At 51.2% G+C, this 17290-nt stretch overlaps 1 protein-coding gene across 2 annotated transcripts; it reads right to left on the bottom strand.

The window, feature by feature from the left end:
* Window positions 1-198: 198 nt before the first annotated feature.
* Window positions 199-17078, bottom strand: Emx1 (empty spiracles homeobox 1). 2 transcript variants are annotated; one of them, XM_059256764.1, is made up of 3 exons: window positions 16553-17078; window positions 10998-11182; window positions 199-366 (listed from the first exon to the last, which is right to left on the bottom strand). In XM_059256764.1, the coding sequence occupies exons 1-3, from the start codon at window positions 17076-17078 to the stop codon at window positions 199-201; spliced, it is 879 nt and encodes a 292-aa protein (XP_059112747.1). The 2 variants fall into 2 exon arrangements, with proteins under 2 accessions (XP_059112747.1, XP_059112748.1); XM_059256765.1 differs by having other exon boundaries at window positions 10998-11178; window positions 16549-16973.
* Window positions 17079-17290: the final 212 nt, after the last annotated feature.

The raw sequence follows: 17290 nt of genomic DNA on the forward strand, positions 1-17290 counted from the left end.
CTGAGCAGTCCCAGGCCTCAGCCAGCCCATTTTCTTGTCCCTCTGACAGTGATGGCCCCAGGCTCCAAGCCCTGTGGGGCCGTGACTCGAGGCCTCCCTGCAGCCTGGCTAGGGACTGGCCAGAGTCCAGCTTGGGCCCCCTGGGGCCCTGGCCAGCAGCAAGCAATACTCTGCCCGTGTGGGCTCATGATTGTTCCCCTAGTCATTAGAGGTGACATCAATGTCCTCCCCGTTGGCCTGCTTCGTGGCGATACGCCACCGGTTGATATGGTGAGAACCTTTCTTCTTCTGTTCGGACTCAGGCCCTTCCTCCTCCAGCTTCTGCCGTTTGTATTTTGTCCTCCGATTCTGGAACCACACCTTCACCTGGGCCGGGAGGGAGGGAGGGGCACAGGTAAGAAACACCCAAAGCAGCCGAGATGGCCTCCACACTCCAGCTAACCTGGGAGTCAGATGGGGAAACTGAGGCTACACAGGCATCTCTTCCAGGCATCTGCGACCTGACAGGTCTGGAGGACTGCTCTTCAGATGCAAGTGAGGAGGGCTGGGAAAGGACTGGGCCAGAGACGAGGGCAGTTTCCCGACCTCTCACCAATAAAGACAAAGGAGGGGGTGTGGCTGCCGAGCCTCCCGGTCCCTGCCGCCACAGCCAGCAGACAGCAGAGAACTCTGCCAATATCCAGAGAAGAAGTGGTCACCCCCAGAGGGCCCGAAGCACACTCCATCTCCTGTGCTGGTCCCACAATGCCGCACAGAGACAGACAAGGCTTCATAACCTGGAGTTGGAAGAACATGGCCTGTGACAGCCAGACTACATCTAAGATTCCAGAACCATTAATGGATACTGAAAACTCACATGCTGTCATCTGTCAGCCTTATTCATCCTGGAACCCTGTCCTAGCAGTACTGTGAAATTTTCCTACCCACTTCAGAAGTAGAACTGTGCAGGCCAGAGCTGTGTGGTGGGGAACCCTTGTCCCTCAGGTACCAGCTCCTTGGAGCAGTCTGAAATTCACCCATGAACCTCTGACTTCCTTGGACAGACAAATACGGGGAGAGTTTTGTCTGAGGCCATACCCCTATACACAGGGTCAACTCTGCACCTCCCGGTCCAACAGAACTGGCCCTTGTGGCCCATCTAGATGCCACAGGTCACACAACAGCCAGAAGAAATATTGGAGGAGAGAACTGAGCGCCTATTTGAACACAGAGAGTCTCCACTTCCGTGCCAGGCAGTGGGAGTCTCTGTAAGAAGGAGGGTGAGGCTTGCGCAGCTGGACAAGCATCTTCTGTGATGATAGGAACAGGCCTGTGGTTCTAGGCATCTCCAGGAAGCCCCCATTTAGTCCCATCTCTACCATCTTCCTCCTCTCCCAGCTCCAATCAGTCCTCCTTCCTCCTCCTCTCCCAGCATTACTGGGTGTCCACAACACAGCTCGCACATCCTCCCATGAGTGACTCCCCACACACCCTCAGCACTTCCACACCATGGAAGAAGCATGAGCCCACCCACTTTGACTGTACATCTCTTCACTTGGCCTTGAGCACCAGCCAAGCCCAAATCCTTCTCGGTGCTAGCAGAAGAAATTGGGGTACCCTCCTCAGCTAAGTCTCTTCTCTCCTATGGTCTTACATCCCTCACCCACAGGAGAGATGCTTTTGGAAACCCTTGTTGCTCCAAGGCACCTCCTGGTCTCCTGTGCCAGTGGATCCTCTGGGTAGGGGTTGTGGGGAATGGAATGGCAAGTCCTGAGGTTTTCCTGGGAATATCAGCATGGTTAAAGCAAGCAGGGGCTGCCTGCTGCGGCTGTGCAGACAACATTGGTGAGTTGTTTGTGTACCGTGGTGGTGGTGGTGGTGAACAATTCTGGCAACTGCAGTGATTGCGGAAAGGGGGTCTAGAACCCAGGGCTGGGCTGGAGGCAGCCCTTGGGGACAAGCACACACAGCTGTGAAGGCAGGCAGTGGCAGCCAGCGGTGGGACTGGCATCCTGGCCGTAGGATGGTTTCATGCCTAGGATGTGCCAACCTCACACACCCTTCCTCTCTGTCATGGAGGCCCTCCCAGGTTCTTCTCACAACCCCAGCAAAAGGCCTCCACTGAGCCATCTGTCCTGCCGCTAGGTTGGTGGTGGGAACACTGACTCTCAGTGCTCCAAATGCCACCAGCACGAGGCAAGGAAGCTGGTCCAGGGAGCAACTGGCTCCTGGCCTTGGGGGATGAAGTTAGAGAGAGGGACTCCTTCCCTCCTATCCAAGGCAGGGATCAGACTTGTAGCCTGTATACCTCTCTTCAGGTAGACAGGAAAGGTTATTGGGTGCTCTGAGCTCAGGACTTCTGGATTCCATGCCCACTTAGGCCCCGGATGGTTCTCAGCACACCACTGGCAGTCAGCCCAGCTCCTGCCCTCCACCCCAGAGCACACTGTGACTGTGCCATCCAGTGGGTGGATGAGCTTACCCTGCCTCCTGTGTATGACTCAGGTCTGGATACAGGATGTCACATCCGACAAGTCCAAGTGGGCTGGATGCAAGCGGTTTCAGGTGGCCATGGACAGCACCCAGAGACAGAAGTCACTTTCTGCACCCCTCTCCCTTGCCCCATCCTCAAGTTTCCTTCTGGAGACTCATGATTACAGTGTCCTCTAGGGGGACAGACCTAGCATGCTACCCTTGCCTGACAACTCTCTTCCAACGAAGAAAAGTGTCCATGGCAGAGCAGAAGCCCAGGACACAGCTTCAGGCCTGGCACATCACATGAAAGAGGATCCCAACTATTTTTTTTTTCCAAAAAGAATTAAAGTCACCAGTCTTCAGTTGGTAGAATACTTGCCCAGCATGCACCAAACCCTGTGTTCTAGCCCCAGGACCACACAAGCTAGAGGTGATGGCGATGTCCATAGTCCCAGCACGTGGAAGGTAGGGACTGAAGGTCATCCTCAGCTCTGTAGTGACTTTGAGGCCAGCCTTGATGACATGAGTCCCTATTTCAGAAACAACACTGGGGACAAGAAAGCAGCTCGCTCCCTCTCTAGAAACCAGGGCATAGGCCTCTTCTTAGGCAGCCTGGCTGTTTTCTGCAGAACAGCCCTGGGCTGGGTATCCAGACGCTGTTTCTAAAGCCTGTAATAACAGGGACAGTTGTGACTCCATAATAGTACAAAAGCCAGGACGAACAGTGTTGGTACAGTGTACTCACAGCCCTGGGAGACAAATATCTATGCATGGGCGAGGAAGAACAGAAGGGAACGGACCCAAACCACCAGTGGCTTTTGTCTGTTCCCTTAACTCTTCTGAATTTTCTTTAGCCCATTACTGATATCAAGAGTTCTTTCCCCCCACCTCCACCCCCAGATTAAATATAAAGAAAGGAACTGACTTGCCAGGGTAATAGGAGATGACGGTGACACCCTATAACCTAACCCAGTTAGGCGACCCTGGGGTCAGCCCCTTTGCTAGAGGGCAGAGGCCCTGTAAGGAAGGCAGATCACATAGTGTGGCTACTAGCTCCATGAGAACCAGTTGCAGAAGGCCATACCTGTCAATATATTCTCTCCACCCAGCATCAATACTATTTACCTCTCTTAGCCCCAAAGACATGTGTGGGACGTTGGCTGGAGGCCCCACCCATCCAACTTGACCCCGGTTGTTTGAGGGAGAAGCTCCTGTGGTCTCCTGAATTCCCACTTCACTGAGTATCTCCCAATTTCGTAGTGAAGCCAGCTAGACCCTTCTGAGACTCCCCATTTGGGGCTGGATTATGTAACCTAGGACTCTCACTTGGCCTTCAAGAGCCTGCTCAGGCATTCCTGGACTCCAGGGAGACAAAGCAGTGTCTTCTTCTGGCTTTGGAGTTAAGGCCCAAGGCCCAGAGCCCTGTCCAGGTGTGGCCATCCAGTTGGACAGGGGTGGAGTGACCCAGCCTTGTACTGTAGGCAAGTGGTACCAGGGACAGATCTGGAAAATGGGAGGAACCATCAGAAGAGGCCTAGAACGAATCCAAAAAGGGGCTGGGGCAGTGCTAAGTGCTAAAATGCAGAGTCCTTTAGTGGACATGCTTTTGCAAGAGGGTTTTTTGTTTTTTTTGTTGGGGGAGGGTTGCTTTTATTTAGTTTTGGTTTTGGTTTTGGTTGTCAAGACAGGGTCTCACTATGTGGCTCTGGCTGATCTAGAACTCCCTATGTAGACCAAGCTGGCCTGAGCATCAATTCTTTTTTTTTTTTTTTTTTTTTTTTTTTTTTTTTTTTTTTTGGTTTTTCGAGACAGGGTTTCTCTGTGTAGCTTTGTACCTTTCCTGGATCTTGCTCTGTAGACCAGGCTGGCCTCGAACTCACAGAGATCTGCCTGGCTCTGCCTCCTAAGTGCTGGGATTAAAGGCATGCGCCACCACCGCCTGGCTAAAGTTTTTTTTTGTTTTGTTTTGTTTTGTTTTTTGTTTTTTGTTTTTTGTTTTTTTTTTTGAGCTGAGGATCGAACCCAGGGCCTTGTGCTTGCTAGGCAAGCACTCTACCGTCAAGCTAAATCCCCAACCCTTCAATTCTTAATTCTGTATTAATTGTTTTGGGAGAAACCAAACTGTTTGGTTAGCTTCTACGGCCACCTCAACACACCCTAGAATTTTCTGAGAAGATAATCTCAGTTGAGGACTTGCCTAAATCAGATTCGCCTGTGGCCATGTCTGTGGGAAATTCCCTTGATGATTAATGTAGGAAGACCCAGCCCATTGTGGCCGAGCCATTCCCTGGACAGGTGGTCTTGAACTGTATAAGAAAGTTAGCTGAGCATAAACCTTCCTGCCATCCATCAAGCAACATCCTCCATGGTTCCTGATGCACCCCTTTGGCTGTGAAGTGAGTTCCTTGGTCAAAGGCGACCTGTGTGAAATAGCCAGCGGGCCTACTACCTTCAAGTACTTGCCTTGACTTCCTGACTTGACTTCCTTCAGTGATGGACTGGAATTAATAAACTCTTTCCTCCCTTAAGTTTTTTTTGGTCAGGATATTTTAGTAGCGGCAACAGAAATAAAACTAAACTAGATAGGACAAATTTGTACACAGGAGACTTGAAACCAGGAAGAGCACAAGGAAGAGAGTGGATTAACTACTTGCTGGACCCGTTGTAGAGAGGGCAATGCTCATCTCGAGTCATGTGGGATGAAGAACAAGAAGCTGCTCTGGATGGACCAACAGACCACTTCCTCCGAGGACTGTACGTTATGGTGAAGACAGACATGCGTGCGTGAATACGTGCCCGATGGACAGTGAGCTTACAAGTATGTGGAAAACAGCTGCTGTTAGTGTTTCAGAGCTCACCACACTTCACTTCGGAGTGGTCTGCTGTCTTGAACAAAGGAGGGCTCACCCCAGCTTTCTTGCCCCTCCTCTAATCTCAGCCTTTCAGCTCCAGGTGCCGTACACTGTCCAGAGAAGACCCTGTCCTGTCTTCAGGACGTCCAAACGTCCCTGTCAAGATCTTGTAACTCTGACATGGGAAGTTCTCCTTATGGTCTACTGTGCTCTCCTCTGTTTTAATTTAAGCATGTCTTCTTAGTCTGTCGGTCTCAGACACAGAAAGTCCTTAGAATAGACAGCAGCTTGGCGACATCAATCAAACCACGCTCCAGCCTGCTCTCTTCCCTGCCCTCTCTTGGGAATCCGTGTCTTATCTTTTGATCATGTCGGCCTTCCTATGCCCAGAGTCAGCTCAACCCTCACTCCCCCAAGCTGAGGTCACCTCCAACTTGTCCGCTAGCTGTAACCCTCTCTCCTCCTAAGCCATCTTGTGTCCTGCTCCCTCCAGGCATCCTGGATCCTCACCCTCACTCTGCTAACTCACCTACCCCTCAGGTCTGTGTTCCTGTCCCAGCACCTCAGAGAAGCACTCTCACCTCGCTTAGCTTCTCTGCGCCCCACCCACCACATGGGTCTTCTAGACTATCAGGAATATGGAAACACTTGAGCCAAGACTTAGGAGAAAGGATGTGTCATCCCAGAGCCACAGTGAGTTCATGGCAAAGGTTTTTTGACTTTTCTCTAAAATTTAAGTCACTTGGATATCTCCCTCTTACCTATCCCTCCAAGGGCAGAACATTCCATGGCAGGAAGCACCCACCCCAAATATCTGTGAGGAAAACCCATAGGTAGATAAAGCCTCCCAAGATCTCTCTCCCTCCCTGCTCTCAAGCCCCAAGATGGCATCTGGTTTTGACATCTCTATCTCCATTTTAATTTGCCCGCTTCAAATCCTTGCCTTCCTCTCCTCCCACTTATAATCCAAACCTTCCAGGCCAGAAGCCTGCTGAGAACCTCCCACCTATCTGGTCTCCTCTGATCCCCCTCAGCCTGAGCTGTGACTTCAAGAGGACTCGGGTTGCTTACTCTATGCTTGACCTGCAGGTATGTAGCATTGCATTTAGCCTCCACCATTAGGTGAAAATTCTCCAAGGCCCAAGACCATATTCCTGCCTTTTCCCTCACAGCTCAGCAAAAGTAAAAGCCAGACACTGCTGGTCTATTCTAGGGGTCACTGGAACACTTAGGTTAGCCAGGGACAGCACTCATTCCCATGTGTCCTGCCCACCAACATCTGATGGGTACTGGATGCACTGGCCGACGTTTTGGTGTCCATGGAAGTCAGCCTGGAGGCATCTCATATGGTGAGCACATATCCTCATGGTGTTAGAGGTGCTGATCTGACCCAGGTCTAGATTTGCCAAGCAGCCACATGGATGCAAGCTTAGATGAGTACCTTCCTGGTCATACCCCAAGGCTGCAGCCCAGCAGTGAGAAGCAAATAAGTATAACACAAAAGGGAGAACTGTCTGCATCCCGGGGTCCATCTTTCCATCTCTTGGACAGAGCACCTCATGGGTCATCCCAGCATGAACACCACTCCTACCTAAGCTATACAGCTCTGCACCAGGTAGCTCAGGCTACCCACCTCCCAACACCTCAAGCTGGAGCTCTGCCAACACAGAGCTCCTCATCTCAGACTTATCCATAGACTGCCTTTGTACCACCAAAACCAACAATCCGCTAGGACAGTATGAGTGGACAACTGGAGGGAAAAAATTGTGCGGGAACAGCCAAGGCAGAGAGCAAAGGAGTAACTGAAAAAACCTGGCTGCGTGTGGGGGATTAAAACAATGTGCCTGCTCAGTTAGTACAGGTGTTTTATTTGCTGATTTGAGATAGAGTCTCACATAGACCAGGATGGCTTTAATATAGCTCAGGATGACCTTGAGCTTCTGAGCCTCCTGGTTCCACCTCCCAAGTGTTGGGATTATAGGCATACACTAGTCTGCCTAGCTGAAAAAATTTATTTTTAAAAAATAACAACCCCCTGCCGGGTGGTGGTGGCGCACACCTTTAATCCCAGCACTCGGGAGGCAGAGCCAGGCGGATCTCCGTGAGTTCAAGGCCAGCCTGGGCTACCAAGTGAGTCCCAGGAAAGGCGCAAAGCTACATGGAGAAACCCTGTCTCGAAAAACCAAATAAATAAATAAATAAATAAATAAATAAATAAATAAATAAATAAATTATGTGTTTGAATGTTTTGCCTGCATGTATATGTGTACCACAAGCATGCAATGCCCATAGAGGCCAGAAGAGGGTGTTAGATCTATTGGAATTGGAGTTATAGATGGTTGTGAGATGCCATGTGGGTCTTAAAATTGAACCTCAGCCCTCTGGAAGCACTGAGCCATCTTTCCAGCCCCATGCCTGGCCTTTATTCAGTACACATTCACTGAATATCTACTCCATGCTGGGCACTGTGCTGGATCCTATGAAGGAAATAAGCATGACCTCTGCTTCCCACAATCAAGATGCTCAGACCTATTGTTCACCATAATTACTCAGGGAGCTGTTGGAAAATGTTCCTCCCTTGGACTACATCTTGGATGTCCTAAGAGCATCTCCTGGGTATCTCTGTATTTTAAGAGCTGAGAGATGGATGCAGCTGATCTACAGAATGACATATGGCCATGACAGATAATTAAGTCATAACAGCAAAATGTGATGCATATTAGGAAAGGGAAGGGAGACACTGTGAGTTCTGGGAACATGGAGGAGGGATCTCTCTCTCTCTCTCTCTCTCTCTCTCTCACACACACACACACACACACACACACACACACACACGTGCACACACACACACACACACACAAATACAGAAAAGTCAGAAATAGAAAATGGATGGATAAGCCTCACAAATTCAAGGCTGGAGACGACTCTGGCATTATTTCATTCAGCCACAGCAATGTGACGACTGAAGCCTGGAGAGAAGTTTGAGCCAGAGCTGAGTTGACAAGATGATGGGTAATCATCGGCAGGTGTATGAAGACATTGTTAGTTGCCAATAGCTCTCTAAAGATGGATGGTAGACATACAGAGGACAAAATGGACGAGATAATCAACAGATGGGTACATGGAGGTTATTGTTAGAAAGAAAAGCATCTAATTTGGAGAAAACATTTACCAATTTGGGGAGAGAGTTTAATGAGTGCAGACAGATACAAGTTGCTAGATAAAAGACAGTTACATATGCGAGGCAGAGCACAGAGGCCTGACAAATGTAGGTATCATGTTAGAAACACATAGCAGGGAGCTGACTGGAGTAACAGATACTTGACAGGTAAGTTTGCATGTCGAAATCTGAGAGATGGATGGCTAATTATACAGCATGTGTCCAAACAGTAAGTTTCAAGGGCAACAGAAAGGTAGCTCTGACGATGCATATTGAATGTGGCAGGAAGAATGTTGGCCTAGGGGACACCTAGGCAAGGCCTTTATTATGCTACTATTTGACATACTACTTTAAGCAAAGAGAATGGACCTGACAAAGAATGGGAATGGATGTTACTTGAGTTCATGTAAGATACCTCTAATCCTCAAATAACTTTTTCCAGATGAAGAAACAGCTGAGGGAGGTTAAGCAACTTGCCCATTGTACACAGCAGGCAGCTAGGCATTCAGTCACATCTGCTAACTTGGGTAGTCTGCTGGTCCACCTCTCCCCTCAGCATCCTTACCTGGAGAGACAAGGCTACAAGGAAGGTAGTTCTGTGATGGGAGGGGTTGTTGTTCTGTATGTAAAAAGAACTTCATTCCTGAAGAAACAGGATTAACTAAGAATCCTGATGGTTAGCAGGGCTAGAAATTCTCTTTGGTTTTGTTCTAAATGTATGTCTGAAATGTCCCATAATAAAAACGAAAGCAGCAACCAGCCTGTATGAACTGGCATTGTTAGAAGCTAAAATTGACAGGAAGCTAGATTCAGTTTGAAAGAAAATTAAACATGCTCTCACTGTGCTAAAAAATGGAAAGTTTAAAAACAATGACATGATTTCAACAAGTGCTAATCTGTGGGTGGTAGAATTATAAACTGTTTTGTTTTCTTACATTTCTGCAATTAACATTTAATAAATATTACTTTTTACATGAAGTTAATTATAAACACCATTCTTAAGCTGACACCTTGTTTTAAACAATAATTGTAAAGCACTGTTTGCCAGGAGGGAAAAGAGGTGTTATTTTATTAGCTTATTTTTTAAACATTGCTTTCTTTAAAATAGTTTTTAAAATTAACTCTGTTGCTTTGTAAGATTTTTTTTTTTCAGTTAGAGCTGTCAATGAGCAACCCCTGAGGACCTACAGGTTCTCCAGTCCTGTGGTACCCTGGAAGGAGGTCCTGCTTCAACTATTATAGGGGGTTGCAGATATTGTAATCAAAATGCCAAGACCAGTGGGTGAGATCAGTATAGGGAGCCTGGGGTGCATCTAGGGGCTCTGTCTGCCCCATGTTACCCCAGAAGCTAATGGGAGGGCACAGGCAGACCCCCTACCTGAAGAGGGGTGGTTGAGAATTGTATAGCAGGGGGAGAATGGGAGGGAAGAGCAGCAGAAGGTTCAGTACCAGCAGAGAAGGAGCTGAGCTCTGGGAGCTGGCAGGGTCCGAAGGCCTAAACCGGAAAACAGTCCAGTACACCAGCTGGGGTGAGAGTCCCTCAGCTGCTTCAGTCCTTGTACACAGGAGTGGACCAAGCATTTGATGGCACTTCCACCCGGTGTTCATATATGACGAGGTTCTTACAAATAAATAAATAAAACCCCACGCTTGCCCCCCTAGACGTTCTCTAGACTTCTTTAATGTTTTTCCTTAAATAATAAATTACTAAATGCTACCTGGGAATTGTAATGTCCCCCCATTCAAGCCTCCCCCCCCCCTGCAGTTCACTCCCTCTCCTACTCAGGAGCCCTGCATCCTTAGTCTACTGTCTCAGTTACCAAGACACTTTCAGAGGCTTATGGCTTTATGGTGAACAGCGAACATGCCACAGTCCTCAGAGCCCTAGCTGATGATGGCCCGCGTGGGGATCAAGGTCACTCTCACACTCCAGTTAAGGAGCTGACCTCTACTAGCTCATTCCTTCTGTTGTGAAGCTGACACTGGCTTTCTTTGTCCACACACCACAGGTGCTGAAGGTCAGCTGAGGTCTAACCCGCTTTGCTTACTAACATCAGCGCAGGCAGGGCAGAGAAGACCGATCACCACCCCCCACCCCACCCCACCCCCGCCGTCCCCAAACACACACGCGCAGACTTGTGGGTGCTGTGTCATTTAGGCAAGAGACGGGCTAGAGATCTTCGTGGCCTGGGCGCACTGCGGATCAAATTCCATCTACTACGCTTCTGGTGGGATCCTTAGCGCTGATTATAAGACCTGGGAAAGCTGGGCAAGTTGGCTTATGTATGTGATTCCAGCACGCAGGAGACAGAGAGAGGAGGATTGTTGCGAGTCCGAGGCCAGCCTGGGCTACATAGTGAGACCCTGTCTCATTACAAAACACTCCTGCAACTTATCAGGGCAAGCACAGAGAAAGGTTTGGGGGGGGGGGATGCGACGCTGCAGGTGGCCTTTGGAACCCGAGGGGTAGGGAGCCCTGCACCCAACCGCCCACCTCAGGCACCCTGAGGCTGCAGCAGGGGCATGCTTACCTGCGTCTCGGAGAGGCTGAGGCTGCCAGCCAGCTGCTTCCGCTCGGCGCCCACCACGTAGTGATTCTTTTCGAAGGCTCGCTCCAGCCGCAGCAGCTGCGAGGGCGAGAAGGCCGTGCGGATCCGCTTGGGCTTGCGTGCGAAGGGCCCGTGCAAAAGCAGCCCGTCCTGGGGAACGTCGCTTGCTGCAGCCCAGAGGCGATAGCAGCACGCGCAGGTACAGACAGAGAGAAGGGGCTCGGTGAGTCGCAGGCCTCAGCCGCGAACGCCCTGCCACTTCTGCAATCCTGACACGTCCTCCACTTCTCCCTTTTCCCTTGCCGCTGCCCTGAAACCACACTCCAGAGCTACCCGCAGGGGACGACAAGCAGAATCAACTCTTCAGCCAAGAGGCGAGTCCAGGCCTGATGAAGGCCCTACCGGCCCAAATTCAGCGTTGCCAGGGGAAGCAGAAAGGCCAAGGGATGACAGAAGTCCCTTAGGCCTCTTCCTGCGCCCTGAAACTCTACCTCCACCCGGACCCCAAAGACTGATTAACTTTTAATTATCTAGTCCTGAAGTGTCCTCTTCCTAGACCAGCTATAGAGAGGACAGGGCTGAGGGTCAGAAAGGTAGCGAGGGGAGAGCAAGACTGATAAGTAGATAACTAGAAGTCATCCACAGACCCTAAGGCATGCTTAAAGTACTCCTACAGCTAAGTGCTCAGGCTACTACCAGCCTGCTGAAATATCCTGCTAGCAGGACTAGGCACCACCACGCAGGAGGTAAAAGCAAGCCAGGTCCAGCAAGCAGACAGACCCTGGAGTTCTCAAATCTACTTCTTTCTGCCCCTCCCTTCTCTCCTCAGGCCTTAAACACTGGGAAGGCAGGCTCCTAACCGAAGGCTGGGAGAGTGGAAGCTGTTCTCATGGGAAAGGCTCCTGCTCGCTCCCTGAGTAGTCCTGAGCTGAAAGAATATGGAAGAAAATATCTAGACGCTGTCCTCCCAATATATATATATACACACACAGATATATTCATTTCCCTATGGCTGTGTGTAAATATACACTCCAGCTTCCCCTTGTCTTTTCCTCCCATTACTGTACAAGATTTCAGAGTGTGACTGTCCCTTGGCGAAGCTCCCACACTCTGCTCCTACACTGAAAAGGACTGAGTAAGACTGGGGTGGTGGTCAGGAAGTGTAAAAGCCAGAGCAGGCTTCTACCCACAGCTCCAGCTTGGTAAACCCCCCTACTGAGCCCTCACACAGCTGCACATTCTCAGGGACTCAAAAAAACCCTGAGACCCAGCACGCACTGGTTCTCACACAGTGGCCTGTATCAGTTCCTCTGACCCAACAACACAGAGTCCTAGATGGGATGTTTTGACAGATTTAGCTGTTGAGACTGACTGATCCAATTAATTTCTTCAGAGATGGCTACTAGGTTGACTCAATTGGACCTACTGCTTTGCTCTTAAGACAGTAATCTGGACAATTCAGATGCAATCTCCCCTTTCTGGAAAAGCTATGTAAGTGAAAGTCACATCATGAGGTGCCCTTGTTAAAATTTAGCTGGGAGACTAACTGCATCCCTCTACCGGTTGGCTATTCCCAGGCTTTGGAGGCCTACACCAGTCACCTGGGTTGCTGAAATCTTGTTTGGAACACAGTTGTCTGGGATTGGCCTCCTGTCACCTGCCCCTTTCAAGTGGTTGGGTCTGCATTACTATACAACAGGATGAGGGGATGTCACTGTGGAGTGAAGGATGGACATCTGCCCCCTAAGCCATTGGTGGTAAAAGCAAACCTAGGATCCTCAGGCCCGATTGAAGAAAGAGGAGTTTCAGTTGGGTAGAAGCAGGGCAGTTAGAGGAGGTAGTCTCCCAGAGAGAGTAAGAGGGGAAAAAAATGAAAAGCCTGTTTTTGGAGTGAATAAGAAGACTCGAAGTCTTGGGTGAGGACCAGTCTGGAAGTCCCCGGGAAAGGTGAGAGATGTGGATGGGAAGCCTTTATTAAATAAACTGCTTCAAAAGCGCACATTATTCAGAGTCCAGGTAAAGCCCCAACTGGGGTTCCCTGTGGACAAATGATCCAGAGAGGGGGGCTGCGGGGACAGGCCTGTCTGTCTCAGCATTCCGAGGGTTGGTATCAGTTGCTGGCTGGCCTAACCTATATTTCCATGCTGTAAAGCTGCATGGAAAGAGCACACAGGTCTGAGTAAGTGGGATGAAGAGGTGTGCAGGAAGTGTGGAGCTGAGATGGAGCTCCGCTGGTGGGGAGTGTATCCATCACCTGAGTGGTGGAGGAGAGTGCTCTCTGTCTTTTTTAAACCCCACAGGGTGAGGCCTGTCCTCACCAAATGCTTCTTTGCCTCCAGTCCTCGGGTCCTGCTTGGCTCAGGGAAACTGAATGTCCTGTTGTGGTGGTTAGCATGTACTCAGTATGTGTCCACATACATGGGCTGAATCGTAGTCTTCCTGACCCAACTATGAAAGCAGCAGGAGGCTATAAAATTAGCCAAAATATTGATAAACGATGACAAGCTATTTGATTAAAAAACCCAAAGCTTTTTCCAGTGGGAAAGATGTTTAGCACTAAACTAAACACCCGATGATATGAATCAATAGCTACATGTTTCGGTAAAGACAAGGGTGGTGAGGTGTCTGTGTACCTGGGAGCTTCTTTCTTTGACCTGTGAGAAAGGGTCCACCCCTCCCTACCACTTCCAGGGGAGTCTACACAGTTCTTGACTGGGCCACAGAACAGAACAAGCTCGACTGGGATGCAGCCTGTTTGGACTCAGCAATTTCAGGCTGTGACAGAGGGTGTCAGTTTCAGACACCCATAGGAGGAACATGAACCCATCTTTCCCTGGAATTAGGAGTTAAGATGTGAAAATCCCCACATCTCTCTGCAGGCCTCGGCAAGGTGATGGCTGGGAGCTAGCAACGGAGATTCTAAGAAGCAAGCTGCGGGAGGCAGCGGGAGCGAGAATCCGAAGCGCCCTGGTCTGGAGCTCCAGTCCCAGATGGAGAGGCCGCATTCGCTAAAGACTTGGAGCCCCGCACCCGGGGCGGAATGGCCTGGAGCTAGAGCCGGGAGAGGTTGACAGTAAAGTGAAGATAACCTCTTCCCTCCTCCTCCTGCTTGAACAAAGGCGCCCTTGGAAGCTAGTACCCACAACCGCAGCGGGTTGGGAGGGCTGGGTCTCTCTTAGTCCCCTTCAGACGTAGCTCTCCAGTCCAAAAAGTTCCTGATCTCTGGGAAATATCACCAAACGACGCCAACCTCGCTCAACCTTCGCGGGTTCCTCCCATTTGGCCCCCAGCTCTGAGGTCCTGACCGTGCACCCCGACTTCTCCTCTTTGCTTAGGGGAGAAGCGGCTTCCAGGCGCCACCGGCTCGCGCTGCCCGAAATCGCTGCGCACAGAACGCGGACACGGTTCCTTTTCGTTCTGGTAGGGTTTCGTTTCTTGCATCAAAACGGGACTGAAATGAGCATCGCGGAGACCCGGTTCTCTAGAAAACGCGGCGCCGGAGGGCCTGGGACGGCTCGGTTTTTAGCTCCGAGGCCCGGCGGGATCTGGAGGAGGTAGCGTCTTGGGGACGCAGGCTTCAGGGCCGCCGCGTCTCGGAGTTGGAAGGGGTCGGTCAGCGCCCATCGGACTTGCGAGTTCGCAAGCGCAGCCACACTGGAATCCTTCTCCGCGTCGAGACGCGGTTCTGGAGAGAAAAAGCCCACCGTTTGTGCAACTCCACATCGTATCAGCTAGGACCGATGGCTCAGGGAGCAGCGGAAATTTCCGAGAGGGTTTTGCGGAGAATGTGTTGGCTGAGGATCTCCGAGCCCAAAAGCTGGATCTCTCAAAAGGCGCCACCAGCCCGGGTTGAGCGGGATCAGCGCTCGAGGCCAGAGGTGCGAAAGGTGGAGAGAAGGACCTGAGACTCCGGACTAAGGGCGGGAAAGTCCCATCCAGGAGGCACCTTGAGTATGTTGAGTCTCTTGAGTATTCCTAGTCTCAACTAGGCTAGGAACCGGCAACACCCTCTCCTCCAGGGCCCCTGAACCTTCACCAGCCCAGGTCCCTTCAACCGTGGGCTCACAATCTCTAAGACTCAAAACTCCGACGGTGGGCATGAAGCTGAAGATAGAGCCCACCGGGGATGCGGGTAATTAGCTAAATCTGAATAAAACCTTATTTTAGTAGTAAGCATTGATGTTAAGTGGTGGGAAATGTTAGCTAAAGCAGCTAATACAGTAGGCGTTTTCCTTCCCGCCTGGGAAAATCTTTGAGGAGAAAAATCTGCCTACCTAAATGCTTGCTGAAGTTATCACGTTATTGGATGAACGGGATTTTCTCGGTTAGTATGTGGTGGCCAGGTGAGACAGGGGTCATTGTCTGACAAACCAAGGCCCTCCCTCTCCAAACAGCTTTCTCCGAGGCAGTCAAGCAACTACAGCTAAAGCTTCAAAAATCTTTTTATTATATTAATAATTGCATCAAATATCAGATTCACCTTGGCCTGGCCACGTAGCCTTGGCTTGCTGTCAAAGTAGTTCCTGGAGTCAAAGTGCCAACCTTGTCTTCTTTTTGCTGCTGTTTCACGAAACCCTGAATTTACCCACGGAAACTCAGAAGGCTGAGGTCCACTCTATACCAAAGTGGGAAACTAAAGCAATTGCTTTAGGTATCAAGGCCAATCTTTTTTTTTTTTCTTAATGAAAGGAAAAACTACAAATCCAAGGAAGAAAATGGACTGCAATAAACACAACTCTCTTTTCTTTAAAAAAGTCAGATAACTGGCGATGCGTGTGTGTGTGTGTGTGTGTGTGTGTGTGTGTGTGTGTAAGGCGTTTGGAGGGGTCTTAATTAGCAAACCAACTGTGGTTGCAGACCCTGGCGGACTATGACTAGCTATGACCTTAAAAGCCCTCTTCCCCCGCCCCCCACTCAAGAAGACTGTCCTGAGCGTCTAGCAGCCGGGTGGGCTCCCTGAGGAGGTCAGTGGTGAAGAAAGCCTGTTTGCTTATTGCAAGCCTTCCCCACTTTAGGTCCGAGAGGCCACAAGTGACTTGGAGAAGTGTGACCAAGGTTGCTGAGAAATGTCCCAAGACAGCGGAGTGAACACACCACACTGCCCTGCTTCCCACAGAACCAGGGCACGCAGGTGGACTTTCTCCTACCCCGATGCGCCCAGAGTTGTGATGACCACGAGAGCGAAGTACGGTCACAGCTCAAAGCTCTGGCGCGGGAAGGGCGGAGGGCCCCGCACTTTCAGGGATTGGACCAGTTTGGTCGTAAAGGAAACTAAGGTTGGCCAAAGGAGGGTCAGAAAAAAAGCTCCTAGGATGCTCCTGGGCTTGTGTCCTAACCAGCCTCTTTTTTTTTTTGAAAGCGTGGAGGTCCCAACCTCACTTCCCGGGTGGGAGACCAGCACAACAGACCACAAGCTAATCGCCTGCGCACAGCCAAGGCTGATCCCCGAGCCTTGTCCGCAACAACTTCTGAACAACCCCGCCGTGGCACCGAGCCTCTCCCGCGTCCCCGTGTCACGACACAGCATGGACACTCACCCTGGAAGCGGTGGCCGAAGAAGCGATTCCGAAGCACCCAGGGGTAGAAGTGGAGAGGGTCCCGATGCTGGGCGCCGAAGAAAGAGTGAGGGGGTTGCAGCGAGGAGGCGCCCAGCTGGTGCGCCGGGTGCACCGTCAGCGCCGGGTGGTTCATGGCCTCGGGGAACACAAGCTCGGGCCCTCCGTAGAGCGAGCGACCGGCGCCCGCGGCGGCAGCGGCCGGAAAGCCACTCACAAAAGCCGCCTCGGCCGCACTGGGGTGAGGGTAGTTGAGTGCCGTGGGCCTGAGGGGTTCCTCTGAGGCTGCCACTGCCAGCGGATGGGAGCCCGCGCCCCCACTGCCAGGGCTCCCGCCCGTGCCACCATCCTTGGCCACCAAGGATTCTATGGTGAAACCCCGCTTGGCCGCAGGCTGGAACATGATCGCGGCCGCCGAAGCGGAGCGAGGTAGCGGGGCTCTGGGAAGCGCTCGGTTCCCTGGCGCTGGCGCTGCCGCCCTGCGGGGTGTGCACGGAGCCCAGCACATGCACTCACGCCCGCACTCCTCACCTCCCCCGCCCGCCCGCCCGCCCGCGCTCGGCCCTTGCGGGCGAGCCTGGCGCGGAGCGGCGAGGGGCGTGCGAGAGTCCTAGCACCGAGTTGAGCCACTGCGCACGGCCAGGAGCGTGGTACCCGCGGCCCAGTGGGCAGCTCTCGGCAACCGCCCAGGCTCGGGCTGCGTGTGCTACTGTGAGTCGC

This window comes from Peromyscus eremicus, chromosome 3, assembly GCF_949786415.1.
Source record: "Peromyscus eremicus chromosome 3, PerEre_H2_v1, whole genome shotgun sequence".
In the NCBI taxonomy this organism is placed as follows: domain Eukaryota; kingdom Metazoa; phylum Chordata; class Mammalia; order Rodentia; family Cricetidae; genus Peromyscus; species Peromyscus eremicus.

Bases quoted from the DNA above. Each gene is read 5' to 3' on its own strand.
- Emx1 (XM_059256764.1), bottom strand. From the start codon at position 17,078: ATGTGCTGGGCTCCGTGCACACCCCGCAGGGCGGCAGCGCCAGCGCCA. The intron at 11,183-16,552 runs GTGAGTGTCCAT...TCTGGGCTGCAG, and splicing joins CTTCGGCCACCGCTTCCAGG to CAAGCGACGTTCCCCAGGAC. The intron at 367-10,997 runs GTAAGCATGCCC...CTCCCGGCCCAG, and splicing joins TCAGCCTCTCCGAGACGCAG to GTGAAGGTGTGGTTCCAGAA.